The 21,366-nt window shown below is 39.7% G+C and overlaps 3 protein-coding genes across 3 annotated transcripts; all 3 read right to left on the bottom strand.

Annotated features, from left to right (window-relative positions):
* Positions 1-1,576: 1,576 nt before the first annotated feature.
* LOC146485429 (cysteine-rich protein 1-like) lies at positions 1,577-4,651 on the bottom strand. Its single transcript, XM_085103526.1, has 4 exons — positions 4,525-4,651; positions 3,898-3,992; positions 2,051-2,178; positions 1,577-1,686 (listed from the first exon to the last, which is right to left on the bottom strand). Exons 1-3 carry the CDS (start codon positions 4,562-4,564, stop codon positions 2,080-2,082), a joined length of 234 nt encoding a protein of 77 aa, XP_084959652.1. The 5' UTR covers positions 4,565-4,651; the 3' UTR covers positions 1,577-1,686; positions 2,051-2,079.
* An 824-nt stretch (positions 4,652-5,475) lies between these two features.
* On the bottom strand, positions 5,476-11,704 carry LOC146485428 (uncharacterized). The gene is made up of 7 exons (XM_085103462.1): positions 10,639-11,704; positions 9,408-9,482; positions 8,002-8,139; positions 7,504-7,546; positions 6,583-7,353; positions 6,055-6,252; positions 5,476-5,924 (listed from the first exon to the last, which is right to left on the bottom strand). Exons 1-7 carry the CDS (start codon positions 10,811-10,813, stop codon positions 5,681-5,683), a joined length of 1,644 nt encoding a protein of 547 aa, XP_084959588.1. The 5' UTR covers positions 10,814-11,704; the 3' UTR covers positions 5,476-5,680.
* A 731-nt stretch (positions 11,705-12,435) lies between these two features.
* On the bottom strand, positions 12,436-17,317 carry LOC146485427 (uncharacterized). Its single transcript, XM_085103282.1, has 6 exons — positions 17,222-17,317; positions 16,284-16,421; positions 15,668-15,710; positions 14,757-15,527; positions 13,072-13,269; positions 12,436-12,959 (listed from the first exon to the last, which is right to left on the bottom strand). The coding sequence occupies exons 1-6, from the start codon at positions 17,250-17,252 to the stop codon at positions 12,782-12,784; spliced, it is 1,359 nt and encodes a 452-aa protein (XP_084959408.1). The 5' UTR covers positions 17,253-17,317; the 3' UTR covers positions 12,436-12,781.
* Between the last annotated feature and the right edge of the window lie 4,049 nt (positions 17,318-21,366).

Here is a 21,366-nt window from a genome sequence, read left to right as displayed (position 1 = left end):
TCTTAGAGTACGCCTTCAAATTCCTTTTAAGAGTGATAACGGCTCGTTACAAGTGACGGCCATGACGAAGATATCATAATGAAGGCTCGCTTGGATTTCTAAGCTTTCTTGGAATTTAGTATTCAGTTTATTTTTAAATTTTGTCAATGGTTCCTATCTCAATATGTTTTGACCAACCGACCGACCGACCAACTTTTACGAGAGAGAGGTCACCGGACAATAGAACTAAAGAGACATTCCACGAGGATGGCCTCAGCACATGATTCCTAAAGGGCCAAATAAGAAAGATAAGGAGAATGAATGTGTCTGTTCCTCTTATATTTATTAATGCACTACCGTTTTTACTGCAGCTGGCCTTATGCAAAGCTTATGATTTAGTTCTGTATGCTTGCATTGGAAAGGCCTCGAGGAAAGGTTTTGTCACCTAAAGTGATGATCTTTTGACTAACTAATCTTGAGTGTAATTTGATTATCATGTTTATAATTCTTTATCCATTATTTTAAAATTAGTATTTTATTTTCTTCCCGGCGGGTTATTAAATTTTAAATTATTTTAATTTATATGCCTGTGGCACCGGGAAAACTATCATCCAAGAATGGGCAAAACATTTTTTTCTTTATAGACATTGTTTAAACGACAACTGCTTGGTCATGAACAAGTGTATCGGCTGCTACTTGTGCCAATGTTTAATTAACTATTAATAACAATGTTTAATTAACTATAACTTACTTTACTAATTAACTATAATTTACCAGGTGGTATATACTTGCTGTGGTGCACATGGTATGTAACAATTATTCCACGAGTGTGCGTTGGATATGAGATGATAGATAACCAATAAGGTGCGCATCTCCTAGCTGGCTTAAATGATGCCGTATCCAACAAAGTGAGTGGAATAATTGTTTTGTTTAAAAAACAACCAAGAATATTGCCAGATCTTGGCTGTTTCAATTTGCAAGAACGGTCGAACAGGCAGCTGTAAAACTCGGGCATGGCTGGTAATGGCTGATGTCCCATAGCTGCTAAGCCAATCAAAACACTAGAATTGCATAAAAGATGTGGTAATGTCGTATCAAGTTACTTGTAACACGCTTGCGCGGCTTATTCTAGTGCTGCATACAAAATCTGTCGACATTTGGGTTAATCGGACAGTTGAGGCTAAGGTCTTACATTATATTTTACCTGTATTCATACTGCTCAAAATAAAAAGGCATCACTCCAATAATTCCCGAGATATTCTTGATTTTGTGATTTTTTTGCACTGAAACGATTTGACGTCATCAGATTTTGAACAAAAACTTTAATATCTCTGTAACGAGAGAAGATATTTCAGAAAAGAAAACGCCATTATTTGTCACTTTGAAAGGCCTTTCAAATAAGAATAATTTATTTTTTCTTCATAGGCACTTTAACTGAATCGCAGCCTGGGATATGTTCTTTGACATGTTCTTAAAATTTTGGTCCATTCCAGCCTCAGCATTCGAATAAAAAAGGTTCTTAAAAAAGAAGAGAGTGTCGTTTAGCTTTTAGGAGAGAAATGGGAATTGCGTCGCAAAAGCACAAACGGCACGAATGTAAGAATCTTAAGGAACTTTATTCTAATAGTATTGTTTTTACAATATTAACAAAAGGTTTGACGACAACGAGCCAGACTATTACAATGGAGTCTTCTTGAGTTCTTCGACCTTTGGAAGGAAAAGAAATATCAATTCAAACACATATTAAAAACCTAGTAAATATGCCTGCATAAAAAGATCAGTAATGTTGTCACCCCTTAGGCCCTAACAGTGATCAGCATCAAATTTCTCCTTGTAATATCAATGCTTACTCAAACCCTGAGGTCATGAGAATTAGGGATATGATCGTGTACCCAAGATGAATTTTCTTGATATTTTAATAACTTCTCCACAGTACTTTTATAAGAAAAGTATGAGGACAAGATAGGAGAATTTATTCTTTCATATTTGGGTTAAAGGGTTAAAAGGGATTTAAAAGAGTTCAAAGACACCAAATATGTAATCCAGGCTGGTAGAAATCTGTGTCCCTTACCAGTCTGTTGTTGTCAGCTCTCGATGCTCTTATTTGTATGTGTGGGATTCTGTGCCCCCATGACCAAATCCTTTAGGACCAAACAAGGCACTGTAACAAGGGATGTGGCAGTATGGTTTACCTTCTTTCTACAGAGGGCAACAAAGAATACAACGACAACAATTTGCACAAAAACAAACTAATGAATAATAGCAGGGCAAAAAATAAAATAAAAATAAATAAATCACTTTATTTAAAGTGCTCCTAACCCTTCAATTCGTTTTCTCTTGGTAGATTTCCACATCTGTGAAGAACTCATTTTCGAAATTTTTTTTTTAGAAATATTGCATCTTTTTTTTTACGAGCGCTAAAAGTTACTGAAATTTTTAAATTTTTGCGCGCTTTAAGCCCCGCTGGACAAATTTTTGTCTTGTGGGCTCATTAGGAACAAGCCAATGAGAAGCGTCAAATATTTGACACTTTCTTAGCTGTGATGTAAGAAAAGGACACTATTCAGGCCTCGGATCGTTATCAGAAGGAATCTTATGCATGCTGATTCCTTTCTCTACATTTCGAGAGTTGCTGCATCCAAAAACCACACATTTTTACAATTGAAGCATTACCGTGAATCTTCGGATATTTTTGCACGATGTCGTTTCCTTACGTCACGCTCCATATTTGGACACATTTGGCCGAGTGGGGGACTAATGCGAACGATAGGTGAAAATATCAACATGACTGCCTTCACTTCTAGCGGTCATAAAAAAAAGGATTCAATATTTCTCAAAAATTGTTTCGAAAATGAGTTCTTGAAAGATATGGAAATCTACCAAAAGAAAACAAATTGAAGGGTTAGGGGCACTTAGAGTGTTAACTCATTGGCGACACTTTCCAGATCAAATTGGAATTTAAAAATGTTGGAAGAAAATGAGGACCTAACACCACGCAAATGCCAACATTCTGATCATCACAGGCAGCTGGGTGTTGCTAAACACAGGAACGAAAGGTAACATTCCGGTATGTTCCGGTACCATTCGGTAAATTCTGTGTCATTGCAGTACATTCCATTCTGCTCATGTGTTTAGAAACACTCCAGGTAGCCCTCTAAAAATTTACCCATAGCCAGAGATTTTGTTGTGTACAGAAGGTGATTTGCCATTTAACTCTTTGAGCCACTACGCCTGTTACAATGAGCCCCTTATTTGATGGTCAGAATTTGTAATGCGCTCCCCGTCTCTAATAAGCACCACCCTCCCTTCCACAGTACACAAAACACCAACAAAATATTTAAAATTTCAGGTGTACAAATTCGCATGTAAGTGTTATTATCTAAAGGAGCACATGACACTCATTACTGCTGTGTCTCAGATCAGGCAGTTGTGAGAGAAAGTATTGGAAACACTTGTTCAAGTTTTATTCAAAATTCACGATTTGAAATACCCCCCCCCCCCCCACCCCACAACTTCCAGTCAGTTATGAGGGACAATATCAGAAAGCTTGTTATGTTTTGTTCAAGTCACGATTTGGAAAAAGGCCCCCTCCCTATTAGGTGCCCATCCCTCTCCCCCCCCCCCCCCCCTCTTCTCAAAGCTACCTGGATGACAAAACTCTCATCGGATCACTGATCAATGTCAGTCAGGTAATTATGAAGTTGATTAAACAAAATTAAAGCCAATACGTTAATTAAATAACAATAGTGGTTTCACAAACTACTAACAATGAACTTCTTCTGATCCAAAATTCTAAAAATTCCAGAGCACCCACTGCCATAATTCTTTCAGCGTGCAAATGTTTCACAAATATGTAAGCTTATGAAACTTGGACAATGAAAATGAAAATGGACAAAAAGTGAAATGAATATTACCTACCTCGGCATGTCCTCCAGGCGAAAGAGTCTTGCGACATTTTGTACATTTGAGACAACCTCTATGCCAATCTTTGCCAACTGAAGATACACGTTCAGCTAATTCAATGCACGAAACACAAATTAGATATAAATGGCTTCTCATTTGTAGTGTGATTTCGCTAGCGAAACAATTGCTATGAATGAAGTACGAACTCAACAATATGCTTTAATCTCGGGCACGAAATTTCGGACCAGTGTAGCAAATACAAAAAAGATATAAGCTACCCCAGAAGATTTTTCAGTTTAAGCTTATAATTCAATTAAGCTCATATGCATGCTTGTATTAAACTGGTCTCGCTAGCTATCTATTAAAATTGATGACGCGTCAACCTTACAGTTTTCTTCTTCTTATCTTTTTTTTTACTGTAAAACTACACCTCTTAGCAACATATTAAACCGCAAGGTGCAATCAAAACATTAAAATGAACAACTATTGGCGTAAACAAATGAAATCTAACGAACACTGAGCGAGATGTGAAAAACATTGCTCGATAACAATGTCAACAATGCCAGATTGTATGGAGTATAGTAAGAGATCAAAATAACTTGGGACGAACATGAAGCCTGTTTTGGATGCTAAGGTACTTACCAAAGTACACTTCTTTACCACAAGTCGGGCACTTTGTCATAATGAGGAAAATCAAGAGAAATACTGTACACCGAAACGAAAACCTCTTTGGTTCGGTCCTAAGTCAGATGTATCACGAAAGTCTCCAATCAATTTTTGACCCCAGGCCACAACCGCGTGAGGAAAAGGCGGTAAACCTGCGCTTTCTGTAAGCCCCAGGGGATGGGGGCCGGGGTCGGTGAGAGGAGGAACGAGGTTTCTCAAAAACAGTTTTAATGCGGGGAATCTCCGCCCCGAGGTCCAAACCTTTACCGTTTTATCTACCTGTAGTCTACCTGTCGTAGAATATGGCAGCCCTTCCTCCCATAGCTGCAAATTTTTAAAAGGGCCGGCAAAATGGAAGATTTCCCTACACTTTTCTGTGCTTTAGCTTGTGAATTCCCTAATCTTTTAGATCCCTCCGGTTTGAGAAAGCTACCCCTTTCGGGTGTAGCCCCCCTCTCCCACGGCCATCCCCCCCCCCGCTAACCCTTTCGGCTGTAGTCTCCTGTATGGTCCATTCCACATGGAGTAGCCTACCGGGCTGTGAGCTTTCGTCTCGTTTCGTTGATGTTCGACTCATCCTAGTTATTCCAATATGATGCGCTTTCATAACAGAATCTTTAGACTGCGAGCAGTCGCTGTTTTGCTCGAGAATCCGCGGGTAAGAACGCAAAAAACTGAGCAAGCATGATATTCGGGGTCGGGGGTGGGGGCGGGAGGAGGTCAGTCGCGCGCGCGAGCGGCAAAGCCGCGAGTAGCGCGGGCAGTCCGACTGTCGTGTTCGCTCAGTTTCTTGCGTTCTTCCCCGCAGATTCTCTTGCAAAACAGAGACTGCTCGCGCTCCCCAGCCAGCGTCTTCATATTCTAGAAATAAAAGCGTTCGTTTATAGAGGATTTCAGGCTTAGAAGTTGTTACTGTTACTACTTTATTATTACTATTTCAGGCATGTTACATGTAAAAATAATGTGCAGATGTTTTGATCTACTCAAAATTTGAAACGTGCGGAGTTAAGGAACAGTCCTCAATCGAAGTTTATTTTCATCGAGGTTTAGAACAATCATGCCCAGATAAGCACTACAGCTGTTCAATCTCATTCCAGTAAATGTGTTAGCTGTGGTAATGCACAAGTAAACTTCAATAGTTTAGTGACTCTCCAAAACGTTTGAAGAACTGATCTAGCAAAAGCTCGCTCGATGTAACGTTTAAGTGCCATCCTTCAAATAACGCATTGTTAGCTGACAAAATAGCGCCCTCAGTCCACCCCCTGAGAGTATTATAGGCGTCTCCAATGATAAATATGTCTCGACCTGGGAATGGGCGCTTGGCCCAGTTGCTGACGTCTGCAAGCGTGTAATTGAAACCTGCCTTCTGAAAATGCCTACAGACAAAAAGAACAAATTGAAATGATGAGATAAAGCTTTTCATGAGTAAGGAATAACTGTGAAGGACGGTGACACACACACACACACACACACACACACAAAGGAAGGAATGCATGGTGGACTTACCAGGCCCCCTCGTCCCAGTATTGATACACTGTGTCCAGGGGATCTGGTACCGGTCTTCCAAACTTGTACTCTAAAGCCCTCTTTAGTTCTCTGTCCACATAAAATTTAGAGATCTTCAAAATGTCTCCCCACCTTCTGCTACATGCACCGTCCATGTACATGGTATGGAGAACAGCTTCCCCGTTTGGTCCTCTTCCGCTGACAAAGAAAATGCAGAATGATTTAACGAGGGTTAAAATGATACACAGAGCTTCCCTGTATAGCCCAATATGTCTAGTAACCCCAGGGGGTTTAAGTGTGAAGAGTAAAATGTACAGGGTTGGTTCAAATGACGGAGTAAACTTTGAAATGATCACGTGATCAGAAAAGAGAAATTTGTAGTCTGATGTTCGTGTATGTCAGGAATTCAGGATCGTCAACAGACTAAATAAAACAGATCAAAGGATGCCATGCCGATCAAACAGCTGAAAATACCCATCCTACTCCTGCAAGGATCCCACCCATACTTTTTGACAAGCCGATAATTACCCATAAGGCATTGTCATTCCCAAGCAGTTGCTGTTAGAAACAAATTGCTGCCTCGGTTCCAGATTGAGGTTTCCAGTGTCATTCCCAGTCTTTTCCCACCAAGCGTTGCGATAAACCGCTGCTCCTTTGAATGCGGGCATTATCTTTATAGACTGGAACACGGATTCACGATGTATTTCTTCCGCCACACCTCCCCTCACTTTCATGAAAGCAGCCGGATGAGTCGCGATAACTATCTTCTGAGCAAAAATAGTCAAGTTCGTTGTTCTTAGAATGAATTTTTTCTCGACCTTTTCGATGGAAAGTACTTCACTTCCGGCATAGAGTTTGCCCCCGTAACTTCTCACGGAAGGAACAAGTGCATCTATAACTGCAGACATGCCTTTTAATGGTCGTCGATTTCTACTTGAAAACCTCAAAAGGTACGCATTCCAATATTCTATGTATGCTGCAGGGTTCATGGTTTCTGTAAAGTCCCCTTTGTACCCCTCCAACTCGGAAAGAAATTCAGACGCCTCAGGGCTGAGATAGTAGGACATGTAAGAATCCAAAGATGTAAACAACAATGCCGTTGAAGCGCGATCGTCGCTAAAAGCATAGTTGAACATATCAGTATCCGTCAAATTCTTGAACTTCCCCTGGTTTAGTGTAGGAAAGGCCTGCTGTTTTATTGTCTCTGTGTTATTAGCAAATACACCGCGAGATTCTATTAAGCGGGGGCGAGGATTGTCCCAGTTGACGATCGAGATGTTGAGTCGACGAAAGAGATTTCTGTAAGAAAGAGCGGAAAATTAAAACGAAGGCTCATTAGCGACGTTTTACTGGGTGATGCACGAATTACTATTAAAGTACCACAGTGCATCAGCGCACATTAGTATTGACAACAGCAACAAAACAACAATATCAATAACAAATACTTGCATCATATTTGTGTTATTGGTATCAACTCTAAAAGGGCCCAGTCCTAGAAGAGGAAAATAAATTGAGCAACGTCAGATCAAACTATCATTGAGCTAGCAATACAATTATCAGCTATGTTAATCGAGTCGAGTAAACCAAAAATCACTCGCAGATTCAGCACCAATTAAAGCTGGCTGAAGAAGAAGATCGAGCGGAACATTTAGGACGAGTGAAACATCGTACGTTCCACGAGATGAACTTATATCGGTGGAAGAATTAAGGTCACGATAAGTTCTCCGTTTTACTTTATTTAAAAATGACTAACGACTAACATGTTTTATCCTTTTGAGCCTGGAGACTCCTTCAGAGAGATAGAACGAGTGAAGATCAACTCTGTGACAAATTAAAGAACTTAACTTAATTTAATGGCCGTTTTGCACTAGAAACGCATCATCCTTCTAGAACAAACTTAACGAATTACCGATCTCGTTTTGTAATGAACAGAATATGTGTACTTACCGACAGCTATATCAGGAGCTTGAGTGAACCAGTGGTCAAGTATTCTGCCTCCAAATCGACTTTCCTTCTCAAAAACACACACATTAGTTTCGTTCTTCTTCCTTAATAGCGTTTCAGCCATGTAAAGCCCTGATAGACCTGTTCAAGAGAGAAAATACTGTTCAAACATCTTAACTCCAGTTCAGTCGATCAAGCCTTGCGAATGTTGGGATGTGGTTCCAAGTATTGAGTCTGTGGATGAAATCCTATTTTGTGTCTTTTCAACTGTGAGCTCTTCTGTCATCATCTGTGCTGCTGTTTGATAATGTTGCACAAGTGAAAGGTTGTTCTAAGTTTTGAGAGCGTGGATGATGAAATCCTGAAGTGTGAGGACTGAATTCTCTAATCAAAGTTACTGAGCTGTGCTTTCCTGTAGTATTGCTTATTTGTTCGGCTATATAACGGATGTTGGAGCCTGTGGGTGAATTCCTAAAGTTTGTCCATTGTAATAATGGCCATTGTGTAGTTCCTTCCTGTGGTGCTGTTTGTTATGCTGTAGGTGGTGGCTCGAACTTTTGAGCCTCGGTGGATAAAATCCTAAAATATAGCCATCCTTAATACTGGTCGGCATTCCAATAATTTAAGCTACTAAGCCATTGTGCAGAACAAGCTAGTTCCTCTTTGGCTTTGAATCTGAGATTAAAATTCTGGGCCCAGTTGTTGAAAGCCCGATTAAGCTAATCCTGGGTTTACGTGAATTTTGATTCGAGTTTAAATCCTAATTAATGAAAACTCTTCAAAAAGACTTATGTTCCTCAGTTTTACCTTAGACTTTTCTTTACCGTTAGCTTAAAATTAACTTGTAAAAACATTTCTAATGAGCGAGATGAAAACCTCGGTTAATTTTTAATCCGGGATTCGCGTTAATCGGCTTTCGAACAACCGGGCCCTGAAGTTTGATCAGAATTCAAAATAAAGACCAATGAACTGTTACTGAGAGACATTATTTCCCTTTGCAGGGCAGTTTTTCTTTCACAATGTAATTCAAAGTGGAATTTTGCTACACGTATTCCTCAAATTGTTTTTTTTTTACCACGAATCATCGCCAATGTTCCAGGCCCAGTTGTCCAAAGCTTATCCTGGATTAACGCAAACTTTGACTCGAGTTAAATTGGTAATGAATAAAGATTCTTCTAAAAGATTTTTGGGCCCTCAGTTTTTACTTAGACTTATCTTTACCTTTAGCTGGAAATTAGCCTTTAAAACCATTTTTAGTTAGTGAAATGAAAGCCTCGATTAACTTCTAATCGTGGATTAGCGTTAATCGGCTTTCGAACAACCCGGCCCTGATGTCGAACTTTTTTGTCATTTCCAGGGTCTCCTCTCTTAGAAAGGAGGTGAAGACCCTGGGAACGAGAATGACTTACCTCCTCCAACAATGGCTACGTCACAATGCATGTCACGTGTTGTCGAAGTTGCCTCTTGTTCATTCTCCACTTCAGCTGTTAAATTAAGCGTGAATTAAATTTGGGAAATATTCAAAAGGAGTGGGGACAGTGGGTTGAATTCTCCGTTGTTCTTGAAGTTAATAGAATCTTACTCCGCAGTTCCCCGCGGTAGAAGTCCTATGTTATGGTTAATGGACACATTGTCTAACGCTTTGATATAAACGAATAAGACATGTTAATTATGGCGTCATTTAGCCTGCAGAAACAGGCAGGTTTTTTTCTTTAATATTTTATCGTGTGTAATATTTTTTATTTTATTTTTATAACATTTTATCGTTTATAAAGGTCGTCTATCTATCAGTTGTGTGCCGAGTTTTGATATTTGTCAGACTTTGTTCGTTAGTAATTTTGTCAATTTTACACTTCACAAAACTCTTGTGGTTGATAATGGTCTAGTCATTATTGAATCGGTTCCTCTGTCAATTCTGAGCGCTGTTGAAGAACGTTCTCTTTATTCATTGAAAATTAGTAAGTTAGTCAAGAGCACTGTAGCGTCTGTAGTGTGCAGCTGGTAGAGATATTCCGGCTCAGATAACAAGTTCCACGATTCCACCAAATAGAGCTTACTCAGTTTAAATAACACCCGCTCTGATCGCGAACCCAAATACTGGCTGCTTCTGTACGAATTTGATGAATATGATTGAATATGAATATAGGAATATAGGAATATGATGGGAAGGAATTTGCCCTTCAAACTGTTTGCAGAATAAAGTTGCAGTGGAAAAGTAAATTGTGTCCTTTAATTGGGTTCAAGTGTTAGCGTATAAAGGTCAGTATGTCAAACAAAACTATTTTCGTGTGTTTACCCATCTTTTCTCAAAGGTAGATCATATCAGTTTCACGAATTTCAGAGACACGCCGCCACTATATATATATATATATATCAGATTACTGTTTCAGTTGTTGCGAATAGAACTTGTTATCTTGGAAAAAAGACACCTTTCGTTGTCACAATTTTTGATAACAAAATTTTTATTCAGAAATTCATTAACTTCCTGGACGAAAAATAGTGAGAACTTTCTCCTTCATTTCAAAGAAAATTTCTCGGAGATTTTGGTCTCTGAGCTACAGAAGGTACAAGAATACAATTTTGGAAGCCAAACTAGCAAAGGACAGAATTTTAGTGCGTTGTATATGTATAGCCACTTACCTTCGCTTGGATCGCGCCGGAGAAAGGACGCGTCGTACAAATCTTCTAAACTTGAACGCTTTCTCGGAACGGCTTCCCTCGCGTCATCATGGAAATCCTCGTTGGATCGATTCCTCATTGGTAAAGCATTTGTCAGAGACAAAGCTATAACAAGGCAGAGAGCAATATTCAACATATCGTCTCCTTTAGCTACCAGCGATGCCTGGGCGTATGGAAACTTTGACCTCGCAAAAATCTTTCAAAGGTGATATGCTTCGAGGCTCTGATGAGTAGAACTGAATACACACTAGCTTACTTTGTTTTACTTGAATCCTTTCTTGAGTCAATATTGATGATCCAAAAAGAGATAGTTAGGATCATATTGTTTGCAAAATAGAGAGAGGAATCTAAGCCACTATTGCCATCACTAAAACTCTTTGATATTTATCACAAGACAGGAGTGTTTAACTCGAAAACACACCACTGGTAAAATACTTTTTCACGGTTGTTTGTGCAAATAGTTAGTGGAAAATGGCGAGCGATATATGATAAAAATATATATATGATAAAAAGAAAATTACACGCGGTAGCTTGAAGATATAAATTTTATTTTCTTGTTTTAAGAACAATATTTTACAACTCGAAAATAAAATTCATCAGTCTCCGCGACGCCGTGTAATATCCTCTATATAATTTATGCCTATTTGAAAGGCCTTTCAAAGAGAAGAAGAATGGCGTTTTCCATTTAAGTCTCGCGGTTTTACACATAACAACAACATGGCAGACATGTACACTTCAAGATGTCTTTGTAGCTGGTATATAAAACAAGAATGAAGCGAATATATTACAGGCCGTAATAACGATTTGAGAAACATAAACAAGTAAAAACTAACGATGTAAACATAAATTTCCGACTTTTCGGCGACCCCATGACCCCATTATCAGGGCAAGAATAAGTGAAACGGCAAGTTCAAAAGGACTTGAACTCCTTTTGAACTAGCTAACTGATGACTGCTATTAAATTCTTGCTTATTGATTACTGGTGTTAAATTGTTATTATCGTTATAATTACCAAATATACCTCTTTAGGGAACTGTACGATGAGACAAAGTCTCAGTACTATGTCGGTGTGTGCACCAAAATTAAATGTATGTTATAAGCCACTGAAAAAAGTGTAGAGCCTTGCTTTTAAAAACAAAACACAGAGATATAAGCCTTATGGAATAGTACTGTTACGTTTATGACGTAGTCAACATTAGTTGTTCCTTAAACTGACCTGTAAAGTCGAATTTTCTTATCGTAACGTTACTGAATCAATATCCTCAGCGTGATGTTGTGTTCAGGTACACAACATCTACTTATTTTCGGTTGGCTTGGTCTCCTTTGTTCTTTTCGATTGGATATATTTAATAGCCCCTGTCGATTGGTTGTAAAAGGGGACGGCAGGGCTGAAAACAATAGCTGATAACAACGGACGAGGGGATTATGACGAGGGGGCGGGGAATATATATATCCCCCCCCGTCGCCATATACCGCTCGACTTGTTCACGCGGTAACTTGAAGATATAAATTTTATTTTCTTGTTTTAAGAGCAATATTTTACAACTCGAAAATAAAATTCATTAGTCTCCGCAACGCCGTGTAATATCCTCTATATAATTTATGCCTATTTGAAAGGCCTTTCAAAGAGAAGACGAATGGCGCTTTCCATTTTTTGAATACTTTCTCTCGTTCCAGACATGTCCAGAGATATTTCAAGTTTTTTTTTCAAAAAGTGATGACCTCACAAATAGTTTAAGTACAAAGATGAATCACAAATCAAGAATTATAGAGGATTTCAGGCTTAGAAGTTGTCACTATAATTTTATTATTACTATTCCAAGCATGTTACATGTGAAAATGATGTGGGGATGTTTTTATCTACGCAAAATGTGACACATGCGGTGTTAAGAAACCGTCCTCAATCAAGGGTTAGTTTGATCGAGGTTTTGAACAATCATGCCCAGATAAGCACTACAGCTGTACAGTCTTATCTCAGTAAATGTGTTAGCTGTGGTGATGCACCAGTAAACTTTAATAGTTTAGTGACTCGAGCTCTCCAAAACATTTGAAAAATCTAGCAAAAGTTCGCCCCATCTAACGTTAAGTGACTTCTTATCGTTTCCTAAATTTGCCATCCTTCAAATAACGCATTGTTAGCTGACAAAATGGCGCCCTCAGTCCACCCACTGAGAGTATTATAGGCGTCTCCAATGATAAATATGTCTCGACCTGGGAATGGGCGCTTGGCCCAGTTGCAGACGTCTGCAAGAGTGTAATTGAAACTTGCCTTCTGAAAATGCCTACAGACAAAAAGAACAAATTGAAATGATGAGAATAAAACTTTTTATGAGCAAGGAATAACTGGGAACGACGGTGAAAAAAAGAAAAACTGGAAATGCATGGTGGACTTACCAGGCCCCCTCGTCCCAGTATTGATACACTGTGTCCAGGGGATCTGGTACCGGTCTTCCAAACTTGTACTCTAAAGCCCTCTTCAATTCTCTGTCCACATAAGATTTAGAGATCCTCAAAATGTCTCCCCACCTTCTGCTACATACACCGCTCGCGTACAGGGTATGGAGAACAGCTTCCCCGTTTAGTCCTCTCCCTCTGACAAAGGAAATGCAGAATGATTTAACGAGGGTTAAAAAGGTACACATAGCTTCCATGTATGGCCAAATATGTCTAGTAATCCCAGGGGGTTTAAGTGTGAAGTGCAGTCTCCCATCCCTCCCCTCCCCTGCTCCATTTGCCCACAGAGCCCTTAGGTAAGGTAAGGTAAGGTAACTTTGTTTAGACACGGTAAATCCTTCAGCAAATGTTAGAAAGACATAAAAGATAAAAGATAACCAAAATCATACCTAACTAAACTAACTGACCTAAACTACTGTTAACCACATACTAAAAGCTGCTTTACAGGGATGCCGTGTTAAAACTCATTCAAAACTGTGGTGACGTAGATTAAATTTAAAATCATGTAAAGATGTTGCTGTACGAAGGTCACTAGATAGGCTGTTCCACCACTCGGCTCCTCTATAAGAGAAACTCTTCTTCAAATAATTGGTGCGGGGCTGCGGAAGAGCCAATTTATTTTCAGTATTCCTTAATCGTTATGATGTTACGTAGTTTCGAGAAACAAATCTAGAACTCAGACATTCAGGGGTCATCCCATGTAAAGATTTGTACTTCATAATAGCAGCTGATTCCAATCTTTGGTATTTTAGTTTACGCCAACCCAGTGCCCGGAACAATTCATCGATGTTAGAGTCATAATTGTCATAACGTTTACGTAGAGTAACCCCCAGGGGAATTAAGTGTGAAGTACAGTCTCCCATCCCTCTCCTCCCCTACTCCATTTGCCCACATAGCCCACTACATAGAGTAACCCCTCCCCTCCCCTGCCGTATTTACGCTTGTTTACTCCCTGCGCTAGTTGGCAGTAATAATTCAAAGGTTAAAGTTTAAAGTTCGTAGACTGTTTTCCCTTTTCCGTAATTTTTCAGCACCTGGAAGGTAAGGTGTGTTATAACATAACCTACACTAAAACACCCCAAGGAGCCAAGGGCGATTAGAAACGATAATCCACACCGAAAACGTAGGGGAACGTTTGCATGGGCAATTTCAAATTCTCTGTCAAATGTTGGTACAGGGAAACGTAATTACCTGTGTCATTCTCGATTTAGATATTTGATAGCATAAACTGAACGAAAATGGCTTTTACCAAATCAAAGTACACCTTTTTTTTCCCTCACAATTGTATAAAAAAATTCCGTGTGAAATGTACGAGGTTGGTTCAAATAACAGGGTAAACCTTGTAATGATCACGTGATCAGACAGGAAAAAATTGTGACTTGATATTCGTGTATATCAGGATCGTCAACAGATTGAATAAGTGAATAAGAGAGCTTAAAGGATGCCAGTCTGATCAAACAGCTGAAAATGTATTATTATAAGTTTGCCCAATATTTCACTTTAATGGACAAACTGACTTTCGTAAGGCCAGGTGACTTGGACCCATTCTACCCCCGCTAGGATAATGAACTAGTGCCCCTCTCCTCCTAGGCACCTTAGGTACTTTTTGACGAGCCGATAATTACCCATAAGGCAGTGTCACTCCCAAGCAGTTGCTGTTCGAAATAAATTTCTGCCTCGGTTCCAGATTGAGGTTTCCAGTGTCATTCCCAGTCTTTTCCCACCAAGCGTTGCGATAAACCGCTGCTCCTTTGAATGCGGGTATTATCTTTATAGACTGGAACACGGATTCACGCCGTATTTCTTCCGCCACACCTCCCTTAACTTTTATGAAACCAGCCGGATGAGCCGCGATAACTATCTTCTGAGCAACGATAGCCATGTTCTTTGTTCTTAGAATGAATTCTGAATCGACCTTTTCGATGGAAAGTACTTCACTTCCGGCATAGAGTTTGCCCCCGTAACTTCTCACGGATGGAACAAGTGCATCTATAACTGCAGACATGCCTTTTAATGGTCGTCGATTTCTATTTGAAAATCCCAAAAGCAACTCTTTCCAATTTTCTATGTATGCCCCAGGGTTCATAGTTTCGGCAAAGTCCCCTTTGAACCCCTCCAATTCGGAAAGAAATTCAGACGCCTCAGGGCTGAGATAGTAGGACATGTAAGAATCCAAAGATGTAAACAATGATGCCGTTGAAGCGCGATCGTCGCTTAAAACATAGTTTAACATATCATTACTCGTCATATTCTTGAACATCCCCTTGTTTAGTGGAGGAAAGGCCTGCTGTTTTATTGTCTTGGTGTTATTAGCAAATACACCGCGAGATTCTATTAAGCGAGGGCGAGGATTGTCCCAATTGAAGATCGAGATGTTGAGTCGACGAAAGAGATTTCTGTAAGAAAGAGCGGAAACGAAGGCTCATTAACGACGTTTTAGTGATTCACGAATTACTATTAAAAGTACCACAGTGCATCAGTGCACATCAATATTGACAACAGCAACAAAACAACAATAACAATAACAAATACTTGCATCATATTTGTGTTATTAGTATCAACTCTCCATGCACCCAGTCCTAGAAGAGGAAAATAAATTGAGCAAGTCAGATCAGACTATCATTGAGCTAGCAATACAGTTATCGGCTATGTTAATCGAGTCAAATAAACCAAAACTCAGTCGCAGATGCAGCACCAAGTTGGCTAAGGGATACTGAAGAAGATCGAGCAGAACAATTAGGACCGTGTGAAACATCGTACGTTCCACGAGATGAACTTATATCAGTGGAAGAATTAAGGCCACGATAAGTTCTCCGTTTTACTCTATTTAAAAATAACTAACGACTAACGACTAACACATGTTCTATCCTTTTGAGCCAGGAAACTCTTTCAGAGAGATAGAACGATTGAGTGGCCGGAGATCAACTCTGTGACAAAGAACTTAACTTAATTTAATGGCCGTTTTATATATTAGAAACGCATCATCCCCCTAGAACGAAATTAACGAATTCACGACCTCAGTACTGTAATGAACAGAATTTGAGTGTTCCCTTAGGAAAAGGCTTTTATCAAAGTGGTTTTTGAAGAGTTTTCCCCGTCCGTCCGTATTTCCGTTTGTGAAGGCAAAAACCTGTTTTCACATGAGGGCTTACCAACAGCTACATCGGGAGCTTGAGCGAACCAGTAATCAAGTATTCTGCCTCCGAATCGACTTTCCTTCTCAAAAACACACACATTAGTTTCCTTCTTCTTCCTTAATAGTGTTTCAGCCATGTAAAGCCCTGATAGGCCTGGTCAAGAGAGAAATACTGTGTAAATATCTTAATTCCAGTTCAGCCGATCAAGCCTTGGGAATGGTGGAATGTGGTTCCAAGTTTTGAGTCTGTGGATGAAATCCTATTTTGTGTCTTTTCAACTGTGAGCTCTTCTGTCATCATCTGTGCTGCTGTTTGATAATGTTGCACAAGTGAAAGGTTGTTCTAACTTTTGAGAGCGTGGATGATGAAATCCTGAAGTGAGAGGACTGAATTCTCGAATCAAAGTTACTGAGCTGTGCTTTCCTGTGGTAATGCTTATTTGTTCGACTATAGAACGGATGTTGGAGCCTGTGGGTGAATTCCTAAAGTTTGCCCATTCTAATAATGGCCATTGTGTAGTTCTTTCCTGTGGTGCTGTTTGTTATGCTGTAGGTGGTGGCTCGAACTTTTGAGCCTCGGTGGATAAAATCCTAAAATATAGCCATCCTTAATACAGGTCGGCATTCAAATAATTTAAGCTACTAAGCCATTGTGCAGAACAAGCTAGTTCCTCTTTGGCTTTGAATCTGGGACTAAAATTCTGAAGTTTGATAATTCAAAATAAAAACCAATGAACTGTTACTGAGAGACATTATATCCCTTTGTAGGGCAGTTTTTCTTTCACAATGTAATTCAAAGTGAAATTTTGCTACGGCAAATGTCTCGAATTGGATGTCTTTTTTTTTTTGTCTACCACGAATCACCGCCAATGTTCTGATGTCGAAGTTTTTTGTCATTTCCAGGGTCTCTTTCTTAGAAAGGAAGTGAGGACCCTGGGAACGAGAATTACTTACCTCCTCCAACAATGGCTACGTCACAATGCATGTCACGTGATGTCGAAGTTGCCTCTTGTTCAATCTCCACTTCAGCTGTTAAATTAAGTGTGAATTTAATTTGTGACACTTCATATTCAAAAGGGGCGGGGACAGTGGGTTGAATTCTCCGTTGTTCCATTAATAGAATCTTGCTCGGCAGTTCCCCGCAGTAGAAGTCCTATGTTATGGTTAATGGACACATTGTCTAACGCTTAGATATAAACGAATAAGACATGTTAATTATGGCGTCATTTAGCCGACAGAAACAGGCGGTTTTTTTCTTTAATATTTTGTCGTGTATAGTATTTTTTATTTTATTTCTATAACATTTTATCGTGTATAAAGGTCATCTATCTATCAGTATCAGATGTGTGCCGAGTCTTGATATTTGTCAGACTTTGTTCATTAGTAATTTTGTCAATTTTACACATCGCAAACTCTTGTGGTTGATAATGGTCTAGTTATTGTTGAATCGGTTCCTCTGTCAATTGTCAGCGCTGTTGAAGAAGGTTCTCTTTATTCAATGGAAATTTAGTAAGTTTCGCCCTATCCGCACCAACAAAACATGTTTAATTAAACCAGGTTTAACAAAATGAAAATTGGTGACAAAAAAGTGAACCATTGGCTCTGACATAGGATTCAAGCAAACTTTAACTTACGCTTTCATTTGTGCTAAATCTTTAGTAGACAAAAATCACCGAAACTACCAGCTTTTATGAAAAAAAACAAATTTAAAATCGGATGTCTGTAAATATCAACCAGAGGTGTGCAATAGCGAAAAATTCAAAATTCTCAAAAAAATTCACAACATAGCTCACGGTAAACTATTGCAAGAAATACATGTTTTACTTCGATCCGATAATTATTTTTGATGTGAGGCTATGATCTCGAATTCACCGCTCCTGAACCGGGTTTTCGGTGTCTGACACCACATGTTGCGAAGACCTTGTTTTAAAAATCAAACCAGTTTTGTTCCAAACGAAAAACATCCAGTCTGATTAAGTACATAATTATGGACATCATGAATGGTATGTTACTCATCTGAAGTGAAAATTAAATATTTAGGAGATTTTTCAATATTTACAATTTTTTAAGCGATTTCTCGTGATGCCAAATTGACAAATTTGCGAGGCTAAAATCATCAACTGGTACATGGCGTTGAGGATAAAGATTTACACCACGTGAAAGAGCATTATTTCTTCTTATAAAATCCGCTTTCAAAACTATGGGCAACGCAGAAGGAAATTTTTGAGGCCGCGAATTACAAGTAAGCTTAGTACTTTGGTGAAATTTGAGCTTTTCTGTCACGGCATTCCGTTGCTAAAACTCAGATAAACACAACATGAAAACGTTTCAAACAACAATGGTTTATTAATTCTTGCTACAGGGCACTGCCTGTGCATGACCTATGCTTTTAAGACTATTTTCCTTGGTTTTCTATCTTTTAGGGGCAGTGTCAAAAGATTTTAGCGGAGTTCAAAAGCCGTACACGGGTCAGTTTACGTTGTCAACCGGTCGCAACACTAGTAAATATGAAATAAAATGAAACCAGGACTTCTTTCATTCAGTCTTACTTTGAAAAAAATGGAGCAAATAGCTAAGAGTGCTATATAATTCATACCTTTGAGCGGCCACACTGGATGTTTAAGAAATATGGGACATCTATAGGAAACATCGTAACACTTTAGGCCGTTTTATACATTTGGTCACAAAGATTGTGTTACATACATTTCACCGGTAGACCGCTGACCTTGCACTTACGTACGCCCTTGTCCACGGGATAGAAAGCGATGTTTCGTCCAGCTAGACCCCAAAGACAATTAATTATATAATCAGTTCAAACTGAGATTACGGTTTTGGGTTATCACAATTTTATCTGGTTGCGTCTACACTCGCGCAGTTGTTTTGATTTTTGATAAAGTTTTTCAAACTTCAGTCTAACGTAGCCTGCGAATACAGCCGCCTCTCATCGCTCCCCTCCTCGAGGGGCGTTTCGCGAGGCTACCATGAATGCTACTCAAGGAGAGTTAAAAGCAATGTGACTGTCTAGTTCATCTGCATCAGACCCAATTTTCAATTTATTGTTCACAAAAATTGTCGGTTGTATGATAGTTTTCATACGATAAAAGATAGTTCATCCATCAGTTATGGAATTTGAGCAGACAAAGTATGGTTTCTTTGGCCTTAATGGGTCAATGTAAGAACACGATCCAACAAGATCATGTTGCCTGAATATATGGTGCTATGCTCTGAATTTTTAGAGTACTTGGGAAAGCCGACAGGCACTAATATCGAGGTCATCTTGTGGATAAGTCTAGATTGCACAAATGTGATGCTCCGGTCTCCCTTCGTTTGCTTGAAATGATTAGCTGCCCAACTTAGTGGGACCGGCGCAGAATCGGTTTTGGCAGCGCCGTCTGATGCCATAAGCATCTCGATGTCTTGAGCAAATAGACCTGATTAGATGGCTGTTATCGATTTCGAAGATATCAAGGGAAATTTTGCCCTGAAGTTTAGTCAGTTAGTTATGTCACTTTGTAAGAACTGGCTTTACAGCCAAAGGAGCGTATCTGTGCCGTCCAGGCTGTGAAACCCTGGCCCTCTTTCTGACAAAAATTGCTCCCCCTACGTCCCTCCCTTATTCCTGCTGACAATGTACTGTGGTCGACTGTAGCAGGTGTGAGTCGTACTGCAGGAATTGGGGAAAATAGGGACGACAGTGGTGACGCAACCCCGTTTCCCTCCTCGCTCTTACCCTGCCGCCTCCCCACTAAGCTCCCCATTCTTTACGTCGGGAAACTGTAACAGTGACAAAGCACAGGGCCAAATAACTTTTAAAAAAATCACTAAAAATCATAAATGTGTGTGGATGTAATAACCAGTAATTCAGAATCAAATTGCAAGCGTTATTAAAGGTAATTCTTATTTAAGGTCAGAAGTTTTGCGTTACAGTAATTCGATACCTGCTCTACCTACGAGAAGCTCCGCCTCAGTTTTCAGTGTTCAGTCAGCAAACCCCGTGGCCCTTAGATAGTTTCGAATGTCTGTGCCACAATCTCTGATTGGAATACATTGGGCATTCGCTGGATTTCCAACACTTTGTCCACATTGTCCTCCAACAATCGAAGCATACTCACACGATACCATTTCGGCTCAATTTGTTTGAACGCCGTAAAACCAGAATCGAGCATTTTAAAAGTTGGATTGCATAGCAAAATAAACAAACTGAAGCTATCTGAATACCAACGTGGGCTAACTGAACGTTTAGAAAGTTCAGTGACAGAAAATACAGCTCACAAGTAAATCGCAGTTACAGTTTGTACAATCTCGTACCCAGAGTCTTCAGGCTTTTTGGTCCGCGGGGCAACGCCGGAAAGACTCTGGGGACATCGAAAAAATTCAATTTTTTTGATTGGCTGTTCCGTAACGGTTTCCATTGTTTTACCGCACAAATCCTGCGGTAATAAAATTCGATGTCCCCAGAGTCTTCCCGGCGTTGCCCCGCTGACCAAAAAGCCTGAAGACTCTGGGTACGAGATTGCAGTTTGTATGGAAGGGGCAGTGAAAAATTACCCTTGGCATGCGCCCGGGGGGTACCATTCGAGCAGAGGCCCTTTGATCTTCCTAGATAATAGTCGAAGGGCCTCTGCTCGCAGGGTACCCGGGGGTGAACCTTTATATAAAAATTGACGGGGGTGATCGTAGCTTTCGGGGGTTAAAATTCGTGGTTTGGTACCTGTCAAAGGTATGGCGGTACCTTTTGGCACGTTTCAGGGTATTGGGCGAAAACATATAAGAGAAAGTTATTATAAATATCAGTCAACTGTCACTTAGCGTATTCAATTTAGAATTGGTACCACTAAGTGGGAAAATTATTCAGACCACGGCTATAAAACAAATTCTGGTGCCTTTTTGTGGTACTTTTCAAAATTTATGACGATCAACTCGTCAATTTGATATAGGAGTCCCCCTCCCCCTGGGGGCAAGTGGTCTGCGCAAACTGTAACGCAATCTCTGCCGTTAAACGTATTTTTAAATCGCGGCAAAATGCATATATCGTTCCTGATTGATGTGATGATTTTTACAATGTACAGAAAGCTCGCTAAAAAGGTATGAATTACGTA

This window comes from Pavona decussata, unplaced genomic scaffold, assembly GCF_977016875.1.
Source record: "Pavona decussata unplaced genomic scaffold, jaPavDecu1.1 SCAFFOLD_26, whole genome shotgun sequence".
Taxonomy (NCBI): Eukaryota; Metazoa; Cnidaria; class Anthozoa; order Scleractinia; family Agariciidae; genus Pavona; species Pavona decussata.
This window is presented reverse-complemented; position numbering and strand designations above follow the sequence as displayed.

Excerpts from the sequence above, each read along its gene's own strand:
- LOC146485427 (XM_085103282.1), bottom strand. The coding sequence starts at position 17,252 with ATGCATTGTGACGTAGCCATTGTTGGAGGAG. Across the intron at positions 15,711-16,283 it reads AGCTCCCGATGTAGCTGTTG|GACTGGGTGCATGGAGAGTT; the intron begins GTAAGCCCTCAT and ends TTCCTCTTCTAG. Across the intron at positions 15,528-15,667 it reads ACTAATAACACAAATATGAT|AAATCTCTTTCGTCGACTCA; the intron begins GCAAGTATTTGT and ends TCTTTCTTACAG.
- LOC146485428 (XM_085103462.1), bottom strand. The coding sequence starts at position 10,813 with ATGTTGAATATTGCTCTCTGCCTTGTTATAGCTTTGTCTCTGACAAAT. Across the intron at positions 8,140-9,407 it reads CGTAGCCATTGTTGGAGGAG|GTCTATCAGGGCTTTACATG; the intron begins GTAAGTCATTCT and ends TCTCTTGAACAG. Across the intron at positions 7,354-7,503 it reads ACCAATAACACAAATATGAT|AAATCTCTTTCGTCGACTCA; the intron begins GCAAGTATTTGT and ends TCTTTCTTACAG.
- LOC146485429 (XM_085103526.1), bottom strand. The coding sequence starts at position 4,564 with ATGACAAAGTGCCCGACTTGTGGTAAAGAAGTGTACTTTG. Across the intron at positions 3,993-4,524 it reads TGGTAAAGAAGTGTACTTTG|CTGAACGTGTATCTTCAGTT; the intron begins GTAAGTACCTTA and ends GCATTGAATTAG. Across the intron at positions 2,179-3,897 it reads CGCCTGGAGGACATGCCGAG|AAAGAAGGTAAACCATACTG; the intron begins GTAGGTAATATT and ends TGCCCTCTGTAG.